Source organism: Symphalangus syndactylus, chromosome 13 (genome assembly GCF_028878055.3).
Source record: "Symphalangus syndactylus isolate Jambi chromosome 13, NHGRI_mSymSyn1-v2.1_pri, whole genome shotgun sequence".
In the NCBI taxonomy this organism is placed as follows: domain Eukaryota; kingdom Metazoa; phylum Chordata; class Mammalia; order Primates; family Hylobatidae; genus Symphalangus; species Symphalangus syndactylus.
In genome coordinates, this window is record NC_072435.2 from 74,954,172 (window position 1) to 74,980,762 (window position 26,591).

Genomic DNA, 26,591 nt, shown 5'->3' on the forward strand with positions numbered 1-26,591 from the left:
AAATGTTATAAAATAGAAACAAGTTTTAAAAATGAAATTTCTTTACATAACATATGTAAGTTAGATCTTTAATAATATAGAGAATAATCTCAAGTAAAACAAAACACATTTTCAACAATTACAAAAGTATTCAACACCACTGCTAATTTTAGGGGTTGAATGTCTATGGCACAAACCTGAGACCCTATGGTTAATAAATTTATGCCAAGAGTCATCTGACTTGTACTGAAAGACACTTTTAAACAGGTATATTCTTACACAAAATTGTTTCAAACACCAAAGACGGACCTAACTCAGATTTACTCCTGTAATTTGTAAAGTTACAAATGAAAATCTATTCAGACAATATAATAAATACACAGTAGTATATATTTGCCAGCTCAGACTTCTAACCACTTCGAAAACAAAGGCTTTTAATATATTAAAGGTAACACTTGGCAGAAAAGAAGCGCACATATTAAATATTAAGGAATACTATTTCCTTTCTCACTCGGTTGCTATGAAACAAAAGAATTCTAATGGCATATTAATTTCATCAATCTTAAATAACTTATAATCCATACCTTTTCAAGATCTTCGATTTTCTTTTCCAGTGTGCTACTTGAAACCAGAGTACCTGAAACATTTGCATCCCTGTTATATCTAGGGAACCCACTTCTATCTGTTCGAGAATATCTACTTGAGACATCTTCTTCAGAAACACTGGTTGGGCTGTGGAAATATAAACATTTTATTAAAATCCCTAGTATTCAGCAAGAAAAATGCCAAGAACATTTTCTATTCAGCTTAAAAAAATTAACATTCCCCAAGGACATATGGTTACAGCAGCAACTTATTTGTAACTGTAGAAGTTAATCATTATTCCCACACAATGAAAAAAAATGTAAAAGTAGCGTTAATTCTTTCAACCAATATCTACTGAGTAGGTGTTAAGTAATGAACACTGTTCTGGATACTGAAGACGTAACAAACACAAACATGGACTCTGCCCTTTTGGTTAAAAGGGAATATAACTAATAATAAAGCAAGATGATCAGTAAAATAAGGTCAGTGACGGATACTATGAGAACTATGATAGGACAGATCTCCCAGATTATCTTTTTTTTTGAAATGGGGTCTCACTCTTGTCACTCAGACTGGAGTGCAGTGGTGCAATCACAGCTCACTGCAGCTTCGACTTCCTGGGCTCAAGCGATCCTCCCACCTCAGCCTCCTGAGTAGCTGGGACTATAGGTATGTGGCCACCACACCGGGCAAATTATTTTGTATTTCTTTTTCCAGAGACAGGGTTTCACCATGTTGCCCAGGCTGGTCTCAAACTCTTGGGCTCCAGCGATCCACCCACCTCAGCCTCCCAAAGTGCTAGGATTACAGAGGTGAGCATTGTGCCTGGCCTAGATTGCCCAGACTATCTGTGTTGAAAAACCACTTTCCTTCTTCAAAATTACAATCTTTCATGGACCAACACTTTTAAAAAGTAAAACTAAAATGAACTGCTGGAAAAATAAAAGTTAAAAAGGTCATACAAAATACAAGTCCAAATGTTTTATTAGATTCAGACCCATAAAATTATAAATAGAAAAAAAGAAAAGAGTTACATCAGTGGAAAATTCTCCACTATAAGTATGCATACAGGCAATTAATACAGAAAATTGCTACCATATTGATAATTTTGTTACTCCATAATTCTAATTTAATCAAAAGTTATAAGTAAAACAGCAATTCCTTAAACACCAATTCATACCCTCTGAACAGCACATATGTCAGTATTTAAAGTTTTTAATGTAACAAATGAGTTTGCTTCTTGTTTGCTGTATTATTACTCTATTAAAAATTACCCCCAAACTTACACACAATTCTTATCTCAAAGTTTCCATTGGTCAGGAATTTAGAAGCAGCTTAGGTGGGTGATTATGATTCAGGGCTTCTCATGAGCTTTTCATCAAGATGTTGGTTGGGGCTTCAATCATCTGAAGGCTTAACTGGGCTGGAGAATCTGCTTCTAAGCTCACTCACATGACTGATGACAACGGCCTCAGTTCCTCACTATGTTGGCCTCTCCACTGGCCTGTTCACCACATGGCAGCTGGCTTCCAGAGACAAACTGACAGAGCAACCGAGACAGAAGCTGCAGTGTCGGTCATAACGCAACCTCAAAAGTGACATACTATCACACTGACCTTATTCTATTGTTCACACATATCAACCTGGTATATTGTGTGAGAGGATTATACACGGTGCAAACATCAGGAGGTAGGGTTCACTGGGGGCTATCTTGAAAGCCAGTTACTACATTTGTTAATTAATCTAGGTTGGACTGAGGACAATGCTACTCAACAAGGGATAATGTATATCTAAACTAGTTCTGTGTTTTAATAGCCCTCAGAGAAAACAGTCTCAAAGGACAGAAATGGGAGTGATTTTAATGCAATTTCAACAAGCTCGGACATTCATTTTTAAAAACTTTTGTCTAAAATGTAGAAAATTTGTTTTTCAAAATTTGTTTTCAATCCTTCACTGACTGGTATCTATTTCCAATAATTTATCCAGCAAATTTACAGTTAAATCTAAAGTGACTTCTGGTTTTAAAAAATTGATTCCTCATCTATGAATTTCTTACCTATGAATTTTCTTGTGATAGAAAATAAAAGTGTCCTATCAAATTTGTAAGGTATTTGATTGTAACCTTTTCAAATGTGCAATACCAAGATCACCATCTACTTTACTGATAGTTGTTACTATATCGTAGAACCCTTTATAACAAGCTAAGGTAATTTTCTCCTCAAAAATCCAACTTTCATTTTTGTCACCTGATCTTATCTGCCATTGAAAAGCCTTCTCGGCTCACTGCAACTTCCGCCTCCTGGGTTCAAGGGATTCTCCTCCCTCAGTCTCCTGAGTAGCTGGGATTACAGGTACCTGCCACCATGCCCGGCTAATTTTTGTATTTTTAGTAGAGACGGGGTTTCACCATGTTGGCCAGGCTGGCCTTGAGCTCCTGACCTTGGGATCCACCTGCCCCAGCCTCCCAAAGTGCAGGGATTACAGGCATGAGCCACTGTGCCCGGCCGACTGACATTCCCTCTTTGCATGGAAAGCTAAGATCACTTAAAAAGTAAACAAAGAATGAGGCCATCAGACAATAAGCTAACTCACATATTTGAAAAGCTGGGGACCAAACTGGTTTCTTATCTTGCAAAAACACCAACAGTTCATCCCAAAATTCAAATACTCTTGACTGAAAAGGTCAATTTGAAGACCAATGTACACCCTAAGATCTGATAACAGCTGATCAGCTAACTCCCAAATCACAGCATCTAATTTTTTAGAAACCTCAAATGTAATGAATTAGTGTTTAATAATAAATTCACACTTTTAGCAAACTATACTGTGAATTCAGCTGATATAGCAAGAACACTGTTTAGTTCAGCTGACAAAGCAAGACTTTCTCAATGAAAGAAGCAGGACACCGATTTACATTCTGGTACAAGCTTCAGTATGTTTTTCTTATCACTGTGCCTGCATAATTAGAATATATTCCTACAAAAGTAAAGCACAACTCCAAACCACATTTGTTGATACTGTAACCCTTTGCAAGTGTTATGTAGTTCAGAGCGAGCTGTATTTGTCAGCAATGAAGCTGAAAAATAAGTTGTTACTTCCTATGTTAGCAAAACCAATGTGTTCATCAAATTGTAACAAAAATTCCTTTGCAGGATCTTATTTGTCTGAGAGTTAGTCTTCGGTATCACTATTCTGTCCCTAAACACATCAAGCTATTATGGTGTGGTTGGAAAGTGGTACGTGAACTATCTTCTTTACTACAGATTCACCCAACATTTCCAAGCAAACATGTTTTGTCTTGTCATTTATATGCAGTTTTTATTAATGTTAGCAACCTCAAATGAGACTATCAGAAACCCCAAAAATACTAGTGATCACATGTGAAATCCTGAACATCTGCTCCGGTCATCTTTGTAATATTCTTTCAAATAATGAATTTGGTTTTGAACATATTTGATGAATTTGTTTTGAACATGTCATGCCTACAACTACCAATTAAATTTTGATCATTTTATATTGTTTAAATAGCCAGTGTATCTCCAAACAACCCACTTTGGTTTTAGCACTTCACCCATCAATTATGGCTAAAAACTAAACATGGAGGGTGGAGCCAAGATGGCCGAATAGGAACAGCTCCAGTCTCCAGCTCCCAGCCCCAGCGACACAGAAGACGGGTGATTTCTGCATTTCTACTTGAGGTACCGGTTTCATCTCACTAGGGAGTGCCTAACAGTGGGTGCAAGACAGTCGGTGAAGCGCACTGTGCGCGAGCCGAAGCAGGGCGAGGCATTGCCTCACTCGGGAAGCGCAAGGGGTCAGGGAGTTCCCTTTCCTAGTCAAAGAAAGGGAAAACAGACGGCACCTGGAATATCGGGTCAGTCCCGTCCTAATACTGCGCTTTTCCAACGGGCCTGGAAAACGGCTCACTAGGAGATTGTGTCCCGCACCTGGCTCGGAGGGTCCTATGCCCACAGAGTCTTGCTGATTGCTAGCACAGCAGTCTGAGATCACTCTGCAAGGCGGCAACGAGGCTGGGGGAGGGGCGCCCGCCATTGCCCAGGCTTGCTTAGGTAAACAAAGCAGCCAGGAAGCTCGAACTGGGTGGAGCCCACCACAGCTCAAGGAGGCCTGCCTGCCTCTGTAGGCTCCACCTCTGGGGGCAGGGCACAGACAACCAAAAACTCAGCGAGAACCTCCACAGCCTTAAATGTCCCTGTCTGACTGACAGCTTTGAAGAGAGTAGTGGTTCTCCCAGCACGCAGCTGGAGATCTGAGAACGGACAGACTGCCTCCTAAAGTGGGTCCCTCACCCCTGAGCAGCCTAACTGGGAGGCACCCCCCCAGTGGGACAGACTGACACCTCATTCAACCGGGTACTCCTCTGAGACAAAACTTTCAGAGGAACTATCAGACAGCTGAATTTGTGGTCTCACGAAAATCCGCTGTTCTGCAGCCACCGGTGCTGACACCCAGCCAAACAGGGTCTGGAGTGGACCTCTAGTAAACTCCAACAGACCTGCAGCTGAGGGTCTTGTCTGGTAGAAGGAAAATTAACAAACAGAAAGGATATCCACACCAAAAACCCATCTGTACATCACCATCATCGAAGACAAAAAGTAGACAAAACCACAAAGATGGGGAAAAAACAGACCAAAAAAACTGGAAACTCTAAAAAACAGAGCACCTCTCCTCCTCCAAAGGAACGCAGTTCCTCACCAGCAACGGAACAAAGCTGGATGGAGGATGACTTTGATGAGTTGAGAGAAGAAGGCTTCAGACGATCAAACTACTCTGAGCTACGAGAGGAAATTCAAAACAATAGCAAAGAAGTTAAAAACTTTGAAAAAAAATTAGAAGAATGGATAACTAGAATAACCAATGGAGAGAAGGGCTTAAAGGAGATGATGGAGCTGAAAGCCAAGTTTCGAGAACTACGCGAAGAATGCAGAAGCCTCAGTAGCAGATGCGATCAACTGGAAGAAAGGGTATCGCTGATAGAAGATGAAATGAATGAAATGAAGAGAGAAGGGAAGTTTAGAGAAAAAAGAATAAAAAGAAATGAACAAAGCCTCCAAGAAATTTGGGACTATGTGAAAAGACCAAACCTTCGTCTGATTGGTGTACCTGAAAATGATGGGGAGAATGGAACCAAGTTGGAAAACACTCTGCAAGATATTATCCAGGAGAACTTCCCCAATCTAGCAAGGCAGGCCAGCATTCAGATTCAGGAAATACAGAGAACGCCACAAAGATACTCCTCGACTTCCACAATGGTTGAACTAGTTTACAGTCCCACCAACAGTGTAAAAGTGTTCCTATTTCTCCACATCCTCTCCAGCACCTGTTGTTTCCTGATTTTTTAATGATGGCCATTCTAACTGGTGTGAGATGGTATCTCACTGTGGTTTTGATTTGCATTTCTCTGATGGCCAGTGATGAGGAGCATTTCTTCATGTGTTTTTTGGCTGCATAAATGTCTTCTTTTGAGAAGTGTCTGTTCATGTCCTCTTCCTCAGGGATATAGAACTAGAAATACCATTTGACCCAGCCATCCCATTACTGGGTATATACCCAAAGGACTATAAATCATGCTGCTATAAAGACACATGCACACGTATGTTTATTGCGGCACTATTCACAATAGCAAAGAGTTGGAACCAACCCAAATGTCCAACAACGATAGACTGGATTAAGAAAATGTGGCACATATACACCATGGAATACTATGCAGCCATAAAAAATGATGAGTTCGTGTCCTTTGTAGAGACATGGATGAAACTGGAAACCATCATTCTCAGTAAACTATCGCAAGGACAAAAAACCAAACACCGCATGTTCTCACTCATAGGTGGGAATTGAACAATGAGAACTCATGGACACAGGAAGGGGAACATCACGCTCCGGGGACTGTTGTGGGGTGGGGGGAGGGGGGAGGGACGGCATTAGGAGATACACCTAATGCTAAATGACGAGTTAATGGGTGCAGGAAATCAACGTGGCACATGGATACATATGTAACAAACCTGCACATTGTGCACATGTACCCTAAAACCCTAAAGTATAATAAAAAAAAAAAAAATTAAAAAAAAAAAAATAAAAAAAAAAAAAAAAAAAAAGATACTCCTCGAGAAGGGCAACTGCAAGACACATAATTGTCAGATTCACCAAAGTGGAAATGAAGGAAAAAATGTTAAGGGCAGCCAGAGAGAAAGGTCGGGTTACCCACAAAGGGAAGCCCATCAGACTAACAGCTGATCTCTCAGCAGAAACTCTACAAGCCAGAAGAGAGTGGGGGCCGATATTCAACATTCTTAAAGAAAAGAATTTTCAACCCAGAATTTCCTATCCCGCCAAACTAAGCTTCATAAGTGAAGGAGAAATAAAATACTTTACAGACAAGCAAACGCTGAGTGATTTTGTCACCACCAGGCCTGCCCTAAAAGAGCTCCTGAAGGAAGCACTAAACATGGAAAGGAACAACCGGTACCAGCCCCTGCAAAAACATGCCAAATTGTAAAGACCATCGAGGCTAGGAAGAAACTATAGCAACTAACGAGCAAAATAACCAACTAACATCATAATGACAGGATCAGATTCACACATAACAATATTCACGTTAAATGTAAATGGGCTAAATGCTCCAATCAAAAGACACAGACTGGCAAACTGGATAAGGAGTCAGGACCCATCAGTGTGCTGTATTCAGGAAACCCATCTCACGTGCAGAGACACACATAGACTCAAAATAAAGGGATGGAGGAAGATCTATCAAGCAACTGGAAAACAAAAAAAGGCAGGGGTTGCAATCCTAGTCTCTGATAAAATAGACTTTAAACCAACAAAGATCAAAAGAGACAAAGAAGGCCATTACATAATGGTAAAGGGATCAATTCAACAAGAAGAGCTAACTATCCTAAATATATATGCACCCAACACAGGAGCACCCAGATTCATAAAGCAAGTCCTCAGTGACCTACAAAGGGACTTAAACTCCCACACAATAATAATGGGAGATTTTAACACCCCACTGTCAGCATTAGACAGATCAACGAGACAGAAAGTTAACAAGGATATCCAGGAATTGAACTCAGCTCTACATAAAGTGGACCTAATAGACATCTACAGAACTCTGCACCCCAAATCAACAGAATATACATTTTTTTCAGCACCACACCACACCTATTCCAAAATTGACCACATAGTTGGAAGTAAAGCTCTTCTCAGCAAATGTAAAAGAACAGAGATTATAACAAACTGTCTCTCAGACCACAGTGCAATCAAACTAGAACTCAGGATTAAGAAACTCAGTCAAAACCGCTCAACTACATGGAAACTGAACAACCTGCTCCTGAATGACTATTGGGTACATAATGAAATGAAGGCAGAAATAAAGATGTTCTTTGAAACCAATGAGAACAAAGACACAACATACCAGAATCTCTGGGACACGTTCAAAGCAGTGTGTAGAGGGAAATTTATAGCACTAAATGCCCACAAGAGAAAGCAGGAAAGATCCAAAATTGACACCCTAACATCACAATTAAAAGAACTAGAAAAGCAAGAGCAAACACATTCAAAAGCTAGCAGAAGGCTAGAAATAACTAAAATCAGAGCAGAACTGAAGGAAATAGAGACACAAAAAACCCTTCAAAAAATTAATGAATCCAGGAGCTGGTTTTTTGAAAAGATCAACAAAATTGATGGACCGCTAGCAAGACTAATAAAGAAGAAAAGAGAGAAGAATCAAATAGATGCAATAAAAAACGAAAAAGGGGCTATCACCACCGATCCCACAGAAATACAATCTACCATCAGAGAATACTACAAACACCTCTATGCAAATAAACTAGAAAATCTGGAAGAAATGGATAAATTCCTCGACAAATACACCCTCCCAAGACTAAACCAGGAAGAAGTTGAATCTCTGAATAGACCAATAACAGGTTCTGAAATTGTGGCAATAATCAATAGCTTACCAACCAAAAAGAGTCCAGGACCTGATGGATTCACAGCTGAATCCATCAAGGAGGAACTGGTACCATTCCTTCTGAAACTATTCCAATCGATAGAAAAAGAGGGAATCCTCCCTAACACATTTTACGAAGCCAGCATCGTCCTGATACCAAAACCTGGCAGAGACATAACCAAAAAAGAGAATTTCAGACCAATATCCTTGATGAACATTGATGCAAAAATCCTCAATAAAATACTGGCAAACCGAATCCAGCAGCACATCAAAAAGCTTATCCACCATGATCAAGTGGGCTTCATCCCTGGGATGCAAGGCTGGTTCAACATACGCAAATCAATAAATGTAATCCAGCATATAAACAGAACCAAAGACAAAAACCACATGATTATCTCAATAGATGCAGAAAAGGCCTTTGACAAAATTCAACAACCCTTCATGCTAAAAACTCTCAATAAATTAGGTATTGATGGGACGTATCTCAAAATAATAAGAGCTATCTACAACAAACCCACAGCCAATATCATACTGAATGGGCAAAAACTGGAAGCATTCCCTCTGAAAACTGGCACAAGACAGGGATGCCCTCTCTCACCACTCCTATTCAACATAGTGCTGGAAGTTCTGGCCAGAGCAATCAGGCAGGAGAAGGAAATAAAGGTTATTCAATTAGGAAAAGAGGAAGTCAAATTGTCCCTGTTTGCAGATGACATGATTGTATATCTAGAAAACCCCATTGTCTCAGCCCAAAATCTCCTTAAGCTGATTAGCAACTTCAGCAAAGTCTCAGGATACAAAATTAATGTACAAAAATCACAAGCATTCTTGTACACCAATAACAGACAAACAGAGAGCCAAATCATGAGTGAACTCCCATTCACAATTGCTTCAAAGAGAATAAAATACCTAGGAATCCAACTTACAAGGGATGTGAAGGACCTCTTCAAGGAGAACTACAAACCACTGCTCAATGAAATAAAAGAGGATACAAACAAATGGAAGAACATTCCATGCTCATGGGTTGGAAGAATCAATATCGTGAAAATGGCCATACTGCCCAAGGTAATTTATAGATTCAATGCCATCCCCATCAAGCTACCAATGACTTTCTTCACAGAATTGGAAAAAACTACTTTAAAGTTCATATGGAACCAAAAAAGAGCCCGCATCGCCAAGTCAATCCTAAGCCAAAAGAACAAAGCTGGAGGCATCACGCTACCTGACTTTAAACTATACTACAAGGCTACAGTAACCAAAACAGCATGGTACTGGTACCACAACAGAGACATAGATCAATGGAACAGAACAGAGCCCTCAGAAATGATGCCGCATAGCTACAACTATCTGATCTTTGACAAACCTGACAAAAACAAGAAATGGGGAAAGGATTCCCTATTTAATAAATGGTGCTGGGAAAACTGGCTAGCCATATGTAGAAAGCTGCAACTGGATCCCTTCCTTACACCTTATACAAAAATTAATTCAAGATGGATTAAAGACTTATATGTTAGACCTAAAACCATTAAAATCCTACAAGAAAACCTAGGCAATACCATTCAGGACATAGGCGTGGGCAAGGACTTCATGTCTAAAACACCAAAAGCAATGGCAACAAAAGCCAAAATCGACAAATGGGATCTCATTAAACTAAAGAGCTTCTGCACAGCAAAAGAAACTATCATCAGAGTGAACAGGCAACCTACACAATGGGAGAAAATTTTTGCAACCTACTCATCTGACAAAGGGCTAATATCCAGAATCTACAATGAACTCAAACAAATTTACAAGAAAAAAACAAACAATCCCATCAAAAAGTGGGCAGAGGACATGAACAGACACTTCTCAAAAGAAGACATTTATGCAGCCAAAAAACACATGAAGAAATGCTCATCATCACTGGCCATCAGAGAAATGCAAATCAAAACCACAGTGAGATACCATCTCACACCAGTTAGAATGGCCATCATTAAAAAATCAGGAAACAACAGGTGCTGGAGAGGATGTGGAGAAATAGGAACACTTTTACACTGTTGGTGGGACTGTAAACTAGTTCAACCATTGTGGAAGTCAGTGTGGCGATTCCTCAGGGATCTCGAACTAGAAATACCATTTGACCCAGCCATCCCATTACTGGGTATATACCCAAAGGACTATAAATCATGCTGCTATAAAGACACATGCACACGTATGTTTATTGCGGCACTATTCACAATAGCAAAGAGTTGGAACCAACCCAAATGTCCAACAACGATAGACTGGATTAAGAAAATGTGGCACATATACACCATGGAATACTATGCAGCCATAAAAAATGATGAGTTCGCGTCCTTTGTAGGGACATGGATGAAACTGGAAAACATCATTCTCAGTAAACTATCGCAAGGACAAAAAACCAAACACCGCATGTTCTCACTCATAGGTGGGAATTGAACAATGAGAACTCACGGACACAGGAAGGGGAACATCACGCTCCGGGGACTGTTGTGGGGTGGGGGAGGGGGGAGGGACAGCATTAGGAGATACACCTAATGCTAAATGACAAATTAATGGGTGCAGGAAATCAACATGGCACACAGATACATATGTAACAAACCTGCACATTGTGCACATGTACCCTAAAACCCTAAAGTATAATTAAAAAAAAAAAAAAAAAAAAAAAAAAAAACTAAACATAAGACACATAATACTTTCCAGGAAAACTAGTACAAATTCTTTTGATCTCTATCTCTTTGAAATTATTTCCATCGTCATCATTTGGTTTACTACTGCTATTGCATTCAGAAAAGTGTCTTTGCTTGTCAAAAAAGTCCAGTAAAGCTTGTTTTGTCATCAGTAAATCTGACTTATAAATAATACAAATTTTGCTTCCAGGATTTAAATAATACTTGTAAAACATAAAATTCAAAAGAATGAAAAAGATTTTTACATTTTTAAATTACTATATATTTTTAAATTATTTATGGGACAAGAATAAGTATGATTAAAATTAATGAGATTTTAAAAATAAATGCTTTGCTTTTTTGCGGGGGACGGGGGGAAATAGGGTCTTGCACTGTCACCCAGGCTGATGTACAGAGGTGCCACCATGGCTCACTGCAGCCTTGAAACCTCAAAACTCCTGGGCTCAAGAGATCCTTCCACCTTAGCCTCCCAAGTAGCTAGGACTACAGGCATATGCCACCATACCTGGCAAATTTTTTTTTTTTTTTTTTTTTTTTTGTAGAGACGTGTCTTACTATGTTGACCAGGCTGGTCTCAAACTCCTGGCTTCAAGCTATCCTCCTACCTTGGTCTTGGGATTATAGGCATGAGCTAGCCACATTTTATTTAATTCTTATACATTTTTCGGTTACAAATGACTAACTTCAAAATATCACACATTGTAACAGCCCTGTTGGGCATGATTAGCATGCAACTCGCCACGGCACTTGAACTACTCTATATCCTGTTCACAGAGTAATCCACTGATCATGCACTTGGATGTGATGATGACAAGTCAAAATGCAATTCAAGTTTCTAAATGCTTATTCTCAAGTTCTTTTCTTGTCTTGGATTGACAACAAACAGTTCAAGGACTACACTTTGGGTATCACTATGTTAGAGAAGGTTGAAACGTAAAAAGAAGGACAAGAATGTGCAAAAACCTATAAATTGTGGCCCACTTGAGAAACAGAAAACTCCAATATGGCTAAAGCATGGAGTGTAAACATAAGAGTAATAAAATATGAGGCTGAAAAAGCAAGCAGGAAACCTGAATTTTTTTTTTTTTTTTTTTTTTTTTAAGAGACAGGTTCTTACTCTGTGGCCCAGGCTGGAGTGCAGTGGACAATCATAGCTCACTGTAAATTCAAATTCCTGGGCCCAAGCAGGAATCCTCCCCTCAGCCTCTGGAGTAGCTACATGTGCGACCATGCCCGCTAATTTATCTTAATTTTTTAGAAGTTAGGTCTTGCTATGTTGCCCAGGCTGATCCTGAAGTCCTGGCCTCAAGCGATCTTCCTGCCTCGGCCACCCAAAGTGCTTGGAGTAGAAGTCTGAGCTACCACGCCTGGCCCTGAAAGCTATTTTATGGAAGAATTTAAACTAAGTGTCTCCAAATATTATTCATAATTACAAACCCATGTTGGTATGTATGTTTACTTATCTACCATTTTTATAGGATTTACAATATGACAATATAAAATAATCATCTGTATCCCAAAAATAGAGCATAAGAAAAAGACTAAAATTTGTTTTATTTACGGTACAAAAATTTGTTTTCACAAATATTTTAAATAAAATATTGAATATGCTTCATTATTTCTGAAGATCTTAACACCGTGTGATACAGAGATTCAAAGATCTAGTTCTAACATCAGTTTGAATATTTGATTTTTAATGGCTATCAAAGCAGAAAGGGATGCCTTACAAAAAAAATGAGAATTTTTTTTAAAGTTTCACTTAAAACCTCAAAATCAGCATAATTTTTCTGAATTCATGAGAACAGATTTGATTTTGTACATCTTACCAGCTGAACAACAATGTGATCTTATTTGCAATTAAACACTTGATTTTCTCCACAAATTCCCTAATCCCAGACTTACATATTTTGTAATAGTTAAACTAGATAACTCATAAATCCGCATAGATGGACATTCAAATTATAGTATTGTGCAACATGCAGGAAGTGAACAAAGCATGCTTCCCTCAGGACACCTTTAGTACCAAATGACCATCTGACATATAGAGCAAAGAAGGAATGACTAAATAACTATTACATAGTAGTAGCTTTTAAATATTAATGCCTTAGTGTTTTTCAAATAAAAAGGTAAATATGAATAAAAGTTCCAATATTTTCCTCCTGCACCCTAGCAGATTATCTTGTATATCACCCCCCTTTGGAGACCACTGATTCAGACTCCATTTAAAGGTAATGGTAAGCCATTAAAAGCAGGGAGAGTAACAGTACCATTTTTATAAAATATATTGGAGATGAGCTAAACGGAGACATGGAGGCCAGTGTGGAGGCTATTGTAATCACCTATGTAAGAGATGATGGTGTCCTAGATTGGTGTGATGGCAATGAGATACTCAGAAGATAAACTCAACAAGGCTTGGTGAATGAATGGATAAGGGCAAGATGGGAAAAAAAATAAGTGTCATAAATAATGTCCAGGCTACTGACTTGAGCAAAAGTAGATGCTGATGTCAATCAACTACTGAAATCCATCAGGTTTCACACGTTTACTTTTGAAAATGCTTAGTTTAGTATGTTTAGCAGATATTTAATAGCTGTTGATTATACAGGTATGGAGCTAACGATCTGGAGTCCTCAGCATTATGTATAGATAGTAATTGAAGTCATTGGAGTGAATGAAATTTCTACCACAAATACACAAAATGAAAAGAGAATAAAATCTAAGATTAACAGCTGAGTAGGCTGAGCATAGTGGCTCACACCTGTAATCTCAGCACTTTGGGGGGCCAAGGCAGGAGGACTGCTTACGTCCAGGAGTTCAAGACCAGTCTGGACAACATAATGAGACTCTGTCTCTATAAAATTAAAAAAACAAAAAATTAGTCAGGCATGGTGGCATGTTCCTGGAGTTCCAAGCACTTGGGACTTGGGAGGCTGAGGTAGGAGGATTGCTTGAGCCCAAGAGGTTGAGGCTGCAGTGAGCGATTACGCCACTGCACTCAGCCTGGGTGACATGGTGAAACCCTGTAAAAAGAAACAAAAACAAAAAAATCGAGTAATACCAATATACGAAGAAGAGGTACAGGTAAGAAAGACCTACAAATAAGACTGGGAAATACCAGCAAAGTGGTAAAAAGAAAATCAACAGAGGAAGGTATCACTAAAGCCATACCATATTATAGAAGACCATTAGAAGCATTTTAAAGGACCCATTTTTCACAAAAAAAGAAGTCCACTTTCTGCATCCATCCATGACTTTTTAGGTAGAAACTATAATGCTGACAGCTACAAACAAACCATCTAGAAATATGGATGTCCGTTAGTAATAGTGTATTTGCTTGATGAACAAGTTTAAAACAATATTTCAAAAAAGTTTAACTTATTAACAATTTTTAAAACCTTCAATCTTAGACTTGTCAATACATAAATGGCATCCTTATGCAATTTTTTTTTTTTTTTTTTTTGGAGACAGAGTTTCACTCCTGTTTCCCAGGCTGGAGTGCAATGCCACTATTTTGGCTCACTGCAACCTCAGCCTGCAGTCAAGTGATTCTCCTGCCTCTGCCTCCCAAGTAGCTGGGATTACAGGCACCCGCCACCATGCCTGGCTAATTTTTGTATTTTTAGTGGAGATGGGGTTTCCTCATGCTGACCAGGCTGGTCTCGAACTCCTGACCTCAGGTGATGCGCCCACCTTGGCCTCCCAAAGTGCTGGGATTACAGGCATAAGCCACCACACCCGGCCTTCATTATGCAAATGCAAGGAATAGTGAAAAACAAAATCAGTGCTTCATTCCCAATATGTATTATGTTTTAGGGAATACTGTCATAATTGTGAAGAATTGTGTTACTTGATCTTATTGCCAAATTTAGCCGTTTAACCTATTTTGAAGGCCAGATATGCACAGTGCAAAATACTCAGAATAAAAGATTGTTCATTAACTCCAAAAAGTTTTTAACATTCTACTTAGGAATGTTAACACAAATCTCTAATACGATCCAAAAAGAATCCTCCCTCCACTCTTAGCTACAAAGACATGAACTATAATGCTCAGAAAAGGGAAAAGAAATAGTATCATCAAAGATAAATGTCACCCCTTACTGGAAGTTTTCCCCCTCTGGGAATTTTCGCATCTTATGTAGAAACACCAGGGGGTGTTGTGTTGGGGAAAATTACACTATTATTCTAAAACTATCATGAGAATGAGATTGGCAGCATTAAGAGATTATAGCTAGAGGAATTTTCCACTAAAATAGACATTATAAAGCTTAGCAATGAGAAGAAATACAAGACTCAAGGGTAAATCCTACTTTTAGAATAAGTATCAAATATTCAGAAGTACAGGATATATTCTGAAATTTCCAAATAACCAACAACTACGTAACTGGCTTCCATCCTTTTAGTATCTTTCACTGCCCTATTCTCTTCACCCTCCACCACTCCCACTCCTCAAAACAGCTCCTTGCTCTGTGTAGGGTTTATCTCTCTTCCTTTAAATACAAACATACACATAACCACATACACCAACAACTAAAAATCAAAATCAACTCTCATTATATTAAACTCTCATAACTCTTTATTAAAACTGATACATATTTATTATAGAAAACAGAAAATACAAATGAGTGTCATCAGTAATTCCACTAACCCAGAGATAATGTCCATTAACATTTTATAACATATTAGTAAATGTTTAGCCTTCTGGATCAGATTCCTTTTAAAAATCTTATGAAAAGTATATATCTCCTCCCAGAAAAATATACATTATCTTCTTTTACACAGAATTTTAGCAGTTTATCACAGGAATAGTTCTCAGATAATGCTTTATATATACTTTGTTTTGTATCATACTTTTTTGTAATATGTTCTCTCCTCCATTTTACATAAACAGGTAATAATTTTCTTATGTAATATTTTTCTATAGCATCATTTTAATGGCTGCATTATAACTGTTTATAGCAATATATTATAGTTTTTAATCTATCTCGTTAAAAATTTAAGTTGCTTCAGTTAGGGAATATCATACATATTCATTTCTGGTATATTAAATATAGTGAATTATCCTAAAAGAGATCAAATACATCTGGCTGCTCAAGTTTCACCACCTGTTAGGACAAAACATGTCCAGAAAACACTCTCCAAATATAGTTTATTATATACAGTAGAAACAGCTAAAATTATACATTCCTCATTATCATCTTAACATGGGTGTCCTAAACAGCCAGGCACAGTACCCTGCACCTTTGAACTATTCAATATTTGACATATAATGTGTGTATATATAGATATATTCTTTTTTTTAAAAAAAAAGCCTTCAACTAAGCAATATGAAAAATTTCTGTATAGTAAGAATAGGGGTCACACAAAAATTTGTACATGAATGTTCACAGCATATTGTCTATTATGATATGTATATTTCATATTAGCCAAAAAGTGTAAAGAATCTAACATGTCCATTATGTTAATCCAAATGGTAAAACATAATATAGTATATCCTGCAAACTTCAATATGGAATCATCTTGAAAAAATTATGCTTAGCAAATGACGAGACACAAAAAGCCACATACTCGGCCGGGTGCAGTGGCTCACACCTGTAATCCCAGCACTTTGGGAGGCCAAGGCAGGCAGATCACTTGAGGCCAGGATTTCAAGATCAGCCTGGCCAACATGGCGAATGGTGAAACCCTATCTCTACCAAAAATACAAAATTTGGCTGGGTGGGGTGGTGCACACCTGTAGTCCCAGCTGCTTGGGAGGCTGAGGGACAAGAATCACTTGAACCCACAACGCAGGGGTTGCAGTGAGCCGAGATCGCACTACTGCACTCTAGCCTGAGCAACAGAGTGAGACTCTAAAAAAAAAAAAAAAAAAAACCCAAGAAGCCATATACTGTATGATTCCATTTATCTGAAATATCCAATACAGACAAATCTATAAGGACAGAAAACATATTACTGGTTGCTGGGGGACCTAGGGGCAGAGGAAGAAAGGATATGAAGGGTATGAAGTTTCCTTCAGGGTAGAACAAATTTTGGAACTAGACAGCAGTGATGGTTGTAAACACTGTGAATGCCCTAAAAATGCTGAACTGTACACCTTAAAATAGTGAATTTTATGGCATTTGAATTACATTTTAATAACAGGGAACAGTATGATCAATTTAGTCGTTAATTTCTAAATAAATGCACAAAATGCACTTAAAATGACACCAAATATTATAACATGGTTTATCTTTCATTATAATGAAGAAACTCTAGATGTTGTTAGACTTCATAATTCAGAACAAGTTATTTTCTGACATTGTACTACAGCTAAAACAAAGTAAAGATGTGAGTGGATTTGTGAAATCTAGAGCCATATATCTAGAAGTTACTTTTCAGGAAAAAATAAAACCCTATGTTAGAAAAAAATCTAGTTACTGGTACCATCCAGTCACTTGGAGTTTAAATAAGCTAATTAAACTACCACACTGTATCTATTTCCTACCCATGCTAGGCAAATTAACATTACTACTATGAGGTAATGCAACATATGCTGACACAATCTGCAAATTATTACCTGTTTAATCATACAAGTCATTAAACTTCACTGTGCCTCAGTTTACTCATTTGTAAAATAAGAATAATAAAAGCATCTCCCTAGGACTATCAAGGAATTAACTGAATAGAAAGTACTTTGAATAGTACCTGGTACACACTAATATTATATAAATATTAATAATATTTATGACCTAGAAAAGTTCAGAAATCCACCAGTCCACAAAATGTACAAGAATCCCAATTTATTTTAAATAATCATTTTATGACTTACATGTACTGTTTCCAAATCTATTAACTAGAAAGGTCACTGCTATTGCATGCCTGACAGCATTGGGTAAAATATAGAACATATCCTAATATAGAAATAATAGATCTTGCCAGGCGTGGTGGCTCACGCCTGTAATCCCAGCACTTTGGGAAGTGAGGCAGATGGATCACTTGAGGTCAGGAGTTTGAGACCAGCCTGGCCAACACAGTGAAACCCCGTCTCTAACCTGGGTGACACAGTGAGACTCTGTCTTTAAAAAGAAAGAAAGAAAGAAAGAATAGATCTTGAAAGGAACACATTTCTTAGAAAGGGTCATATATAGCCCAAGAAGACTCTCTTTCTTCAACTAATGAGAGATATATTTGGTCGTCTTTAGTTTGGATTTCCCACCGTTAAAGAATCTGGCTGATTTCTGGCCAGGTGCAGTAGCTCACACCTGTAATTCCAGCACTTTGGGAGGCCAAGGCAGGCAGATCTCTTTAGCCTAGGAGTTCAGGATCAGCCTGGGCAACACAGAAAAACCCCACCTCTACAAAAAATTTAAAAATTAGCTGGGTGTGGTGGCACATGCCTGTAGTTACAGCCACTTGGGAGGCCAAAGCTGGAGGATCACTTGAGCCAGGGAACTGAGGGCTGCAGTGAGCCATGATTACACTACTGCACTCCAGGCACCGCAGTGAGACCTTGTCTCAAAAAAAATTAATAAATAATAATAATAATCTGGCTGATTTTTCTGGTTTTGACCCTTGACCAACAAACCAAGGAAGCTTGTATCTACTTGGTGGTTCTCAAAACAAGAACTACTGGTTAAAACGATGATCATGGTGAAACCCCGTCTCTACTAAAAATACAAAATTAACCGGGCATGGTGGCGCATGCCTGTAATCCCAGCTACTCAGGAGGCTGAGGCAGGAGAATCACTTGAACCTGGGAGGTGGAGGTTGCAGTGAGCCAACATTGCCCCAATGCACTCCAGCCTGGGCGACAAGAGCAAAACTCCGACTCAAAAAAAAAAAAAAAAAAAAAAAAATCATAAAGTTCCACCTAGGAAAAAAAGTTAACATTGTTGTGCTGCAACATCTTAAATCTTGAATGAAAACTATGTTTCTAAATGAATTATTCATCTCTAAACTTGAACCAGTTCTAGTCGGTTTCTTATGAAAGAGCTTGAGAATGAAGTTGAGAACTAAAGGTCTTAACTGGCCATCCCCAACCTTTTAGGCAACAGGGAGCAGTTTCATAGAAGACAATTTTTCCATGAACCAGGGGGATGGCAGGGAGGATGGTTTCGGGATGAAACTGTTCCACCTCAGATCATCAGGCATTAGATTCTCATAAAGGTGCATGTAACCTAGGTCCCTCACACGAGCAGTTCACAATAGGGTTCACGCTCCCATGAGAATCTAATGCCATTGCTGATCTGGTAGGAGGCAAAGCTCAGGCAGTAATGCTCACCCACTGCTCACCTCCTGCTGTGTGGATGGTTCCTAACAGGCCACAGACAGGTAGCAGCCCACACCCCAAGGGGTGGGGACCGCTGGCTTAAAGTATTTCACAGTGTCTCAAATTAAATGCATTTATGTTATGTAGAAGTCTTATCATTTTTTTTTTTTTTTTTGAGACAAGAGTCTCGCTCTGTCGCCCAGGCTGGAGTGCAGTGGCGCAATCTCGGCTCACTGCAAGCTCCGCCTCCCGGGTTCACGTCATTCTCCTGCCTCAGCCTCTCCGAGTAGCTGGGACTACAGGCACCCGCCACCACACCCAGCTAATTTTTTGTATTTTTTAGTAGAGACGGGGTTTCACCGTGGTCTCGATCTCCTAGAAGTCTTATCATTTAAACAATGGCAAAGATTTAGTTTACTGAACCATCTACCCAGAGTTAGTTCTGCTATAATACAACATTAAGTGTTTCTAAAATCACTGTGTTATGCAAAAGTCACTCAATAAAAACATGGTGGGTCAGGCATGGTGGCTCATGCCTGTAATCCCAGCACTTTGGGAGACTGAGGTGAGAGAATCACTTGAGGTCAGGAGTTTGAGACCAGTCTGGCCAACATGGCAAAACCCCATCTCTACTAAAAATACAAAAATTAGCCAGGCATGGTGGCAGGTGCCTATAATCCCAGCTACTTGGGAGGCCGTGGCAGGAGAATCACTTGAGCTCAGGAGGTAAACGTTGCTTGAGCCCAGGAGGTAGAGGTTGCAATGAGCCAAGATCATGCCACTGCACTCCAGCCTGGATGACAAGAGACTCCAACTCAAAAAAACAAAAGCAGGAGGGAGATTATACAAAAAATGGGGTTGGAGGACAATGTTCTAAAACTTCATCAGTGACACATTATAAAAGATAGTAGCCTAATATAAAGTGGTAGTACAGTTTTACAGGTTAAACAGCTAAGAAATACATAAATACGGCATTTTATCTTGATAAAGTAGTGAGGTTTCTTTATAGAAGCTGGTTGACAGCAGAAGGGTTGCAGCTTGTGGGTTAATATGAAATGTGAGAAAGAAGATATCTGAAATTAGACTGGAAGTTGTAACATCACATATGGAAGCGATAGGGACAGGAGGCAGGAAAATTCTGGGCAGAAGAGGGTGGTCCTGGTGAGGGTTCCACCCTCAACCCTTGAACTGTGGCCCAAAGTGAGAACATGCATTCCTGTTTTCCTGCTTGAATGTTGCCTTTTCCAAAACCACCCATGGCCTGTCCTGCTCCCTATATCCTGTGCCCATAAAAACCTCAGGCTGTGCCACCAGAGAGAGGAGAGGAAGAGAAGAGGAGAAGCAGTTTGACTTCAGAGCAATGGCTTGACAATGCTGCTCCAGGGAAAGATTATCTTCCCACTCCCCTTTCCAGCTCCCCTTTCATTGGCAATATAATCCTCCATATTCATCACCCTTCAATTCGTTCATGTGACCTGATTTTTCCTGGACACTGAATGGGTGCAAACGCTAAAGGCTGTCATATTGACCCTCTGCTCTCGCTAGCGGAGAGCAACTGCCTCACAAGAAAAGGCAGAGGGCCCACTGAACTGTTTAACACTTAAGCCGTCCGTGGACGGCAAAGCTCAAAGAGCACTAACTATAATACTCCTTCTGGGACTTCAGGGGTAGTGGGCATCCCCCTAGATACTGCCATGGGGACAGTACAGAATTCATTCCTGCCAGGGTCCAAAAGCACTCACCCTGGCTCTTGCACCTGCTCACCTGTGCTCCCCCTCCCACAAGGGGTAGAATGCAGTGGGTTGGAGTGAGTGGAATTTGCCCCTGCCACACCAAAGTGCCCGGCTAGGTCCAGCACCTGTGCACTCCAGTTCCTGCCTGCAAAAGGGCCAGGGAAACTTTTCTGCTTCAGAAGCAAAGCTGTAGCTCATACTGAGGTACCTGGTAGATGTTTGCCAGGAATGCCTGAGAACCTTCTGTGTATTCCTATGCAGCTTGGTTGAGTTGGGTAAGGTTTTCAGCATTTACCTAGCATTTCTGGTGAACAAAACTGTATATAAGCAAAGGTGAAATTTGAGTTAGGGTCAAACTGTTCCCTAATGTACCAATTAGGACCAATTTGCATTTCCAAAGCAAGCATTATAGCAGAATTGACTTTGCAAGAAAATTCTGACCCTGAAGAAAAAGAATCATAGTCATGTTTTATCCAAATAAAGTAGACAGAAATTGTTTACCAAAGCAGTGATACTGAGGATTTCTGGTATATTTATGCTACACTTCGTTTAAAAGGCAGAAATCACTCAGTTGATACTAGCCATTATTTAGAGAACCTGAAAGGTGAAGACACTCGTTACATTAGGTGAGCAGTAAAATTACACATTGAGGCCAGGCACAGTGGCTCATGCCTCTAATCTCAGTACTTTGGGAGGCAGAGTTGGGAGGATCACTTGAGTTTGAGATCACCCTGAGCAACATAGAGAGATCCTGCCTCTACCAAAAATTAAAAAAAAAAAAAAAAAGAAAATTACACATTGAAAAAAAAAAACCCCACAAATTCGTAACACTGATCCATCTTTACTAAATCTTGAGTTTCAGAAATTACATAACCCTCACCTCCAAATAGTTCCCTACAGTTAAACACAATTTTATAAGGAAAACTGGGAATATGTAAGACACATTCTATAAAAGTCAATTCAAGTTTTAAAATACAGCATAATTAGACTGAGCACGTAACAGACTCAAGGCTAAAAATGTACATTCTTATTTGTGACAAAAATTAAGTATTTAATTCATAATTTATAAAAGCATACATTCAAATGAATCTTCTGGGTGTTTGAACCTCCTAATGACTTTAAGAGTTATTTCTAGCTATATAAAATTTAGATATATATTTATATATAAATCTTATACAGTGTATATACATTTTATATATTTATATATCACATATAATTTATGTATGATACATATAATTTCTTGTAAGTTATTTGGTTTACTGAAAATATTTTCTATTTTCAGATATATATTTATATATAAAATAAGTTATTAGGTTTACTGAAAATATTTTCTTACATGTGATGCCAAATTTCTATCTTTTACTCTATTCTCCCTTTTCTTCATTCCCATTAGTCAGCAGACACCTTCACTAAGAAACACCTATTCTCTAGTCATTGCTATAACTTGCTGACAGATTAATGAAAATAACAAACTGTTGATATAAAGTATAACACATTTCTACTAGATAAGAGATAATTTCATATACAGATTCTAGGTTTTGTGGCTTTCTAAGTTTTTGTGTCTTTTTTTCTCTTTTTAGGTGGCATTAAAATGGAGCTCCAAACCAATAAAAAATGATGGGAAACTTTAAGATATTTATAACAGTATTAAACAGGGGCAAATCTTTGAAAGCTGAAAAGTGAACCACATGCTCTAGGCTATGAGAATACAAGTAAGAAAAGTACAAACACATGCACATATCACAAGTAATGGTCTCAAAAGTTTCACAAAAATTCATAGGAGAATAAATTTGCCTTCTGTTTTAACACAATGACATGTAAATAAAGCTTTTGATAGGATTTATAAAATTATTCCCCTCTTGATTCTAATTAAAGAACACAAATTTGCAAAGTGTCATTCATAATTTAAGACTATTATTTGATAAGAACTAAATGTATAAGATCAATACAACAAACTTGGTAAGTTGCCACAGTTTATCTTTAGTCTCCAGATCAAAAACTAATCCTAAAAATTTTTTGATTTGAGAATGTGGTATGGGAACAGACCACATCAAGGCTATTTCATAATTATTTCTGGAAAGAGAAAAAGGATTTTTTCCGGTTTAAACTATTAATGGCAAACAAAAACAGGTTTCATTATACCTACATCAAAATTACCCAGAAATGAAAATAAAAGCAGTAACAGTAGTAAATTTATTGAGTGTTTTCCCATGTGCCAGAAACTATTTCAGACTTACTCTTCTGATTATCTTGGCCTTCTCATCTCTTTCTATTGCTAATAAATACTGTAGCCCATGACAAAAATTAAATTTTATTTTTATATAATATTGGTTAATGAATGTTTTATTTTAAATGAAATAGCCGAAATATTTTAAACTCCAACATACAAACAGATGAAAGTAAGTGTTTTACATGTATAAATCTAGGCAGATGGTCTTACATAGTTAATAAAAATGTGGGCTCCAGAGTCAGGCTGCCAGAGTTCAAATCCAGAATTTACTGTTGACTAGGTTTATAACCTCAGAAAAATTATTCTACTTATTTAACCTCACGTCTCTCATCTATAAAACGGAAATAAATATTATTCCTGCCTTATAAGATAATCATGAGAATTGAAAGAACTCTATGTAAAGCACTTTGGACACAGTAAGTACTCAATAATATTTATCATTCTAGGATTATTAGCGCAAGTATGACCACATGCTTCTGCAACCTTTATGGCCTCAACAGGGAAGAAGGAAGTGAATATCCTAGACACCTCCACTGAAAAACTTCTTGTACCCAATTCTGATTTTCTTCCTATACATATACATGCACAAACATATTCTCTGGCTAGAAGTGTTACTCATTGTGTACAGGTGGTACAATGGACTGATCTGTGTCCTCCCAAAATTCATACGTTGAAGACATAACCCTCAATGAGATGGAGCCCTTGGGAGACAATTGGGTTTAAATGAGGTCACAAGGATGAGACTCTCATGATGGGATTAGTTCCTTTATAAAGGGACCTCAGAAAGCTTACTTTCCCTCTTCCTCCCTCTTTCTCTCTGCCATGTGAGGACACAGTGAGAAAGTGGCTACCTATAGGCAGGAAGAGAGTCCTCACCAGAACCTGACAATGGTGGACATGCAGCCTCCAAAAATGTGAGAAAATTAATTTCTGTTGTTTAAGTCACCAGTCTATAGTATTTTGTTATGGCACTCCGAGCTAACTAATACAGATGGGTCTACTTATATTTTCAATGTTTAAATACATGAGAAATAGCAATTCAAGGCATTTATTTTGCAAAGTTCATCAGACCCATGCAAATTCATGGTGAGTTTTCAAAGACTTCGGCATGTCAGAATAAGCCATGGTCAGGCAGACATGATACTCCTGCTTACAATATAATTTATTTTTAAGAGCACAATAGAAAGGTTTATTACTTTTCAAAAAGCTGCTTTAAATAGTTCTAGTTAAGTCAGTGTCAGACAGACATTACATTCATGTCTATAATATGTTTAAGTCATAAGGATTCTTACCTTTTATATCTGCCTGAAACTGTTCTAGGTGGCTCCTGCAAAATAAAAATAATTATGTATCAGTTTGAGTATGTATGTACACATTACTTATTATATAAAATAGTTGATAGAGAATACCTAATTTTAAAAAGACCAACTTGAAGCAATTACTGTTTTAAAAAATTCACACTGGTGGTCAAACGAAACAAGAGTCTACATCTGATTTTTCAGTCCAAATCAATCACTTTTTTAAAATTATGTTTTTAATAAAGCAGTATTTTAAAAGCTCAGAAAATGGACAAGGCCGGGGGCATCATTCATCATCCAGCTTAAATCCTCTTAAATTCATTTCAGCTTAAATCCTCTTGAAAGTCAAGGGGCATTAAAAAGTACCACCTTTATATATATATATAGTTTTTTTTTTTTGAGATGGAGTTTAGCTCTTGTTGCCCAGGCCAACTGGGCTCACCGCAACCTCCGCCTCCCGGGTTCATGTGATTCTCCTGCCTCAGCCTCCCAAGTAGCTGGGATTACAGGCATGTGCCACCATGCCTGGCTAATTTTGTATTTTTAGTAGAGACGGGGTTTCTCCATGTTGGTCAGATTGGTCTCGAACTCCTGACCTCAGGTGATCTGTCCACCTCAGCCTCCCAAAGTGCTGGGATTACAGGCGTGAGCCACTGCGCCCGGCCTTATAGTCTTTAGTCTTTATATATCTCCCTTTGTCTTTTTTATGCCATCAATTTTTCTAAAACTTACAACTTATCATATGCATATAGTAATTAGTTCCTATTATTAAAGACTATATATACAGCTAAAAATGAAAAGTGAAAAAGTGCATTTTAATATTGTGCTGATTCTAAGTTACTAAAAAAAAAAGATTGCTAAAAGTTAACATTAACCATTGGGGTAGAAAAATTGTTACCTTGCAAATAACTAGGCAGTCATTTCTCTGTTCAATCTTTTGACAGTCTAGGTTCTCCAAATACTTCTGCAGTTTCACTTTAATAAAACAGGTCAAAATCAAATGATGTCTTTAAAAATTGATAACTTTTTTCCTAATTAATCATTAAGTTGCCAAGAGAGATCCTACAATTAAAGAAGTTCTCATCTGGTTAAAGTAAAAGAATAAGCTACCTTTATAAGATAACCAGTTCCACAGTAAAAGAGTAAATACTGACTGCATGATACGATAAAACACTAGCAATGTGGGGAAACAGTACAGCAAACCATATGATTAAGAGGAGGGATCAGATCAAATTTCCAACCAGACAGGCTACTCCGTAGCTAGGAGACTATGGGTTTAACCTCTATCAGTGTCTACTGATCTCTAAAATGGAATAACAGTACCTATTTTATTGGGTTGTTGTGGAGATAAAATGACATAAGTGAGTAAAATTAGCACAGTCCCTTCCTAACAGGCTTTCAATTTCAATTTGATAGCTAAAACAAACAGAAAACTAACTGGAATATGGAAAAATCTTAATTGAATTTTCTGCATGGAATTTGAGTAAGTCTGTCTTAATTATCCCAAGTCAATAAATTCTCATTACAGAAGCCTGTATCACTTAGTTTAATATAATTTGTATCTCAATTTTTCATGTATATATCTTATATTCTAAGTAAAATATAAGTGTCTGGCAGATAAGAACCCTCCACCAGCAATTCCTTTCTTTCTCCCCTAAAACCCCAGCTCACCTAGTATGCAATAAATATATATTGACAACTTAGGGAAATAACTTCCTTAGTAATCTGCAGTTACAAAAAAGTACCATTTGGGAAGTAACCAGTCGCAGGAAATAACCAGGTGACAGGATACTTGAGCGACTGTGTATGTGGGCTTGACCTCATAACAGGCTTAGTTCTGTGGAAGTCATGCCTTGACAGTTGACACA

At 38.2% G+C, this 26,591-nt stretch overlaps 1 protein-coding gene across 5 annotated transcripts in view; it reads right to left on the minus strand.

Moving 5' to 3' along the window:
* The window catches only part of PAWR (pro-apoptotic WT1 regulator), a 120,816-nt gene that overhangs the window by 8,401 nt on the left and 85,824 nt on the right, over window positions 1-26,591 (minus strand). For 4 of the 5 annotated variants that reach the window (XM_063615106.1, XM_055237539.2, XM_063615108.1 and 1 more), the window contains exons 4-5: window positions 24,718-24,752; window positions 564-711 (exon numbers count right to left, since the gene is read on the minus strand). In XM_063615106.1, the coding sequence (XP_063471176.1) occupies window positions 564-711; window positions 24,718-24,752 (183 nt within the window). Of the gene's footprint in view, window positions 1-563; window positions 712-15,159; window positions 15,702-24,717; window positions 24,753-26,591 lie in introns of those variants that run through there. The other variant, XM_055237541.2, reaches the window with a different exon arrangement.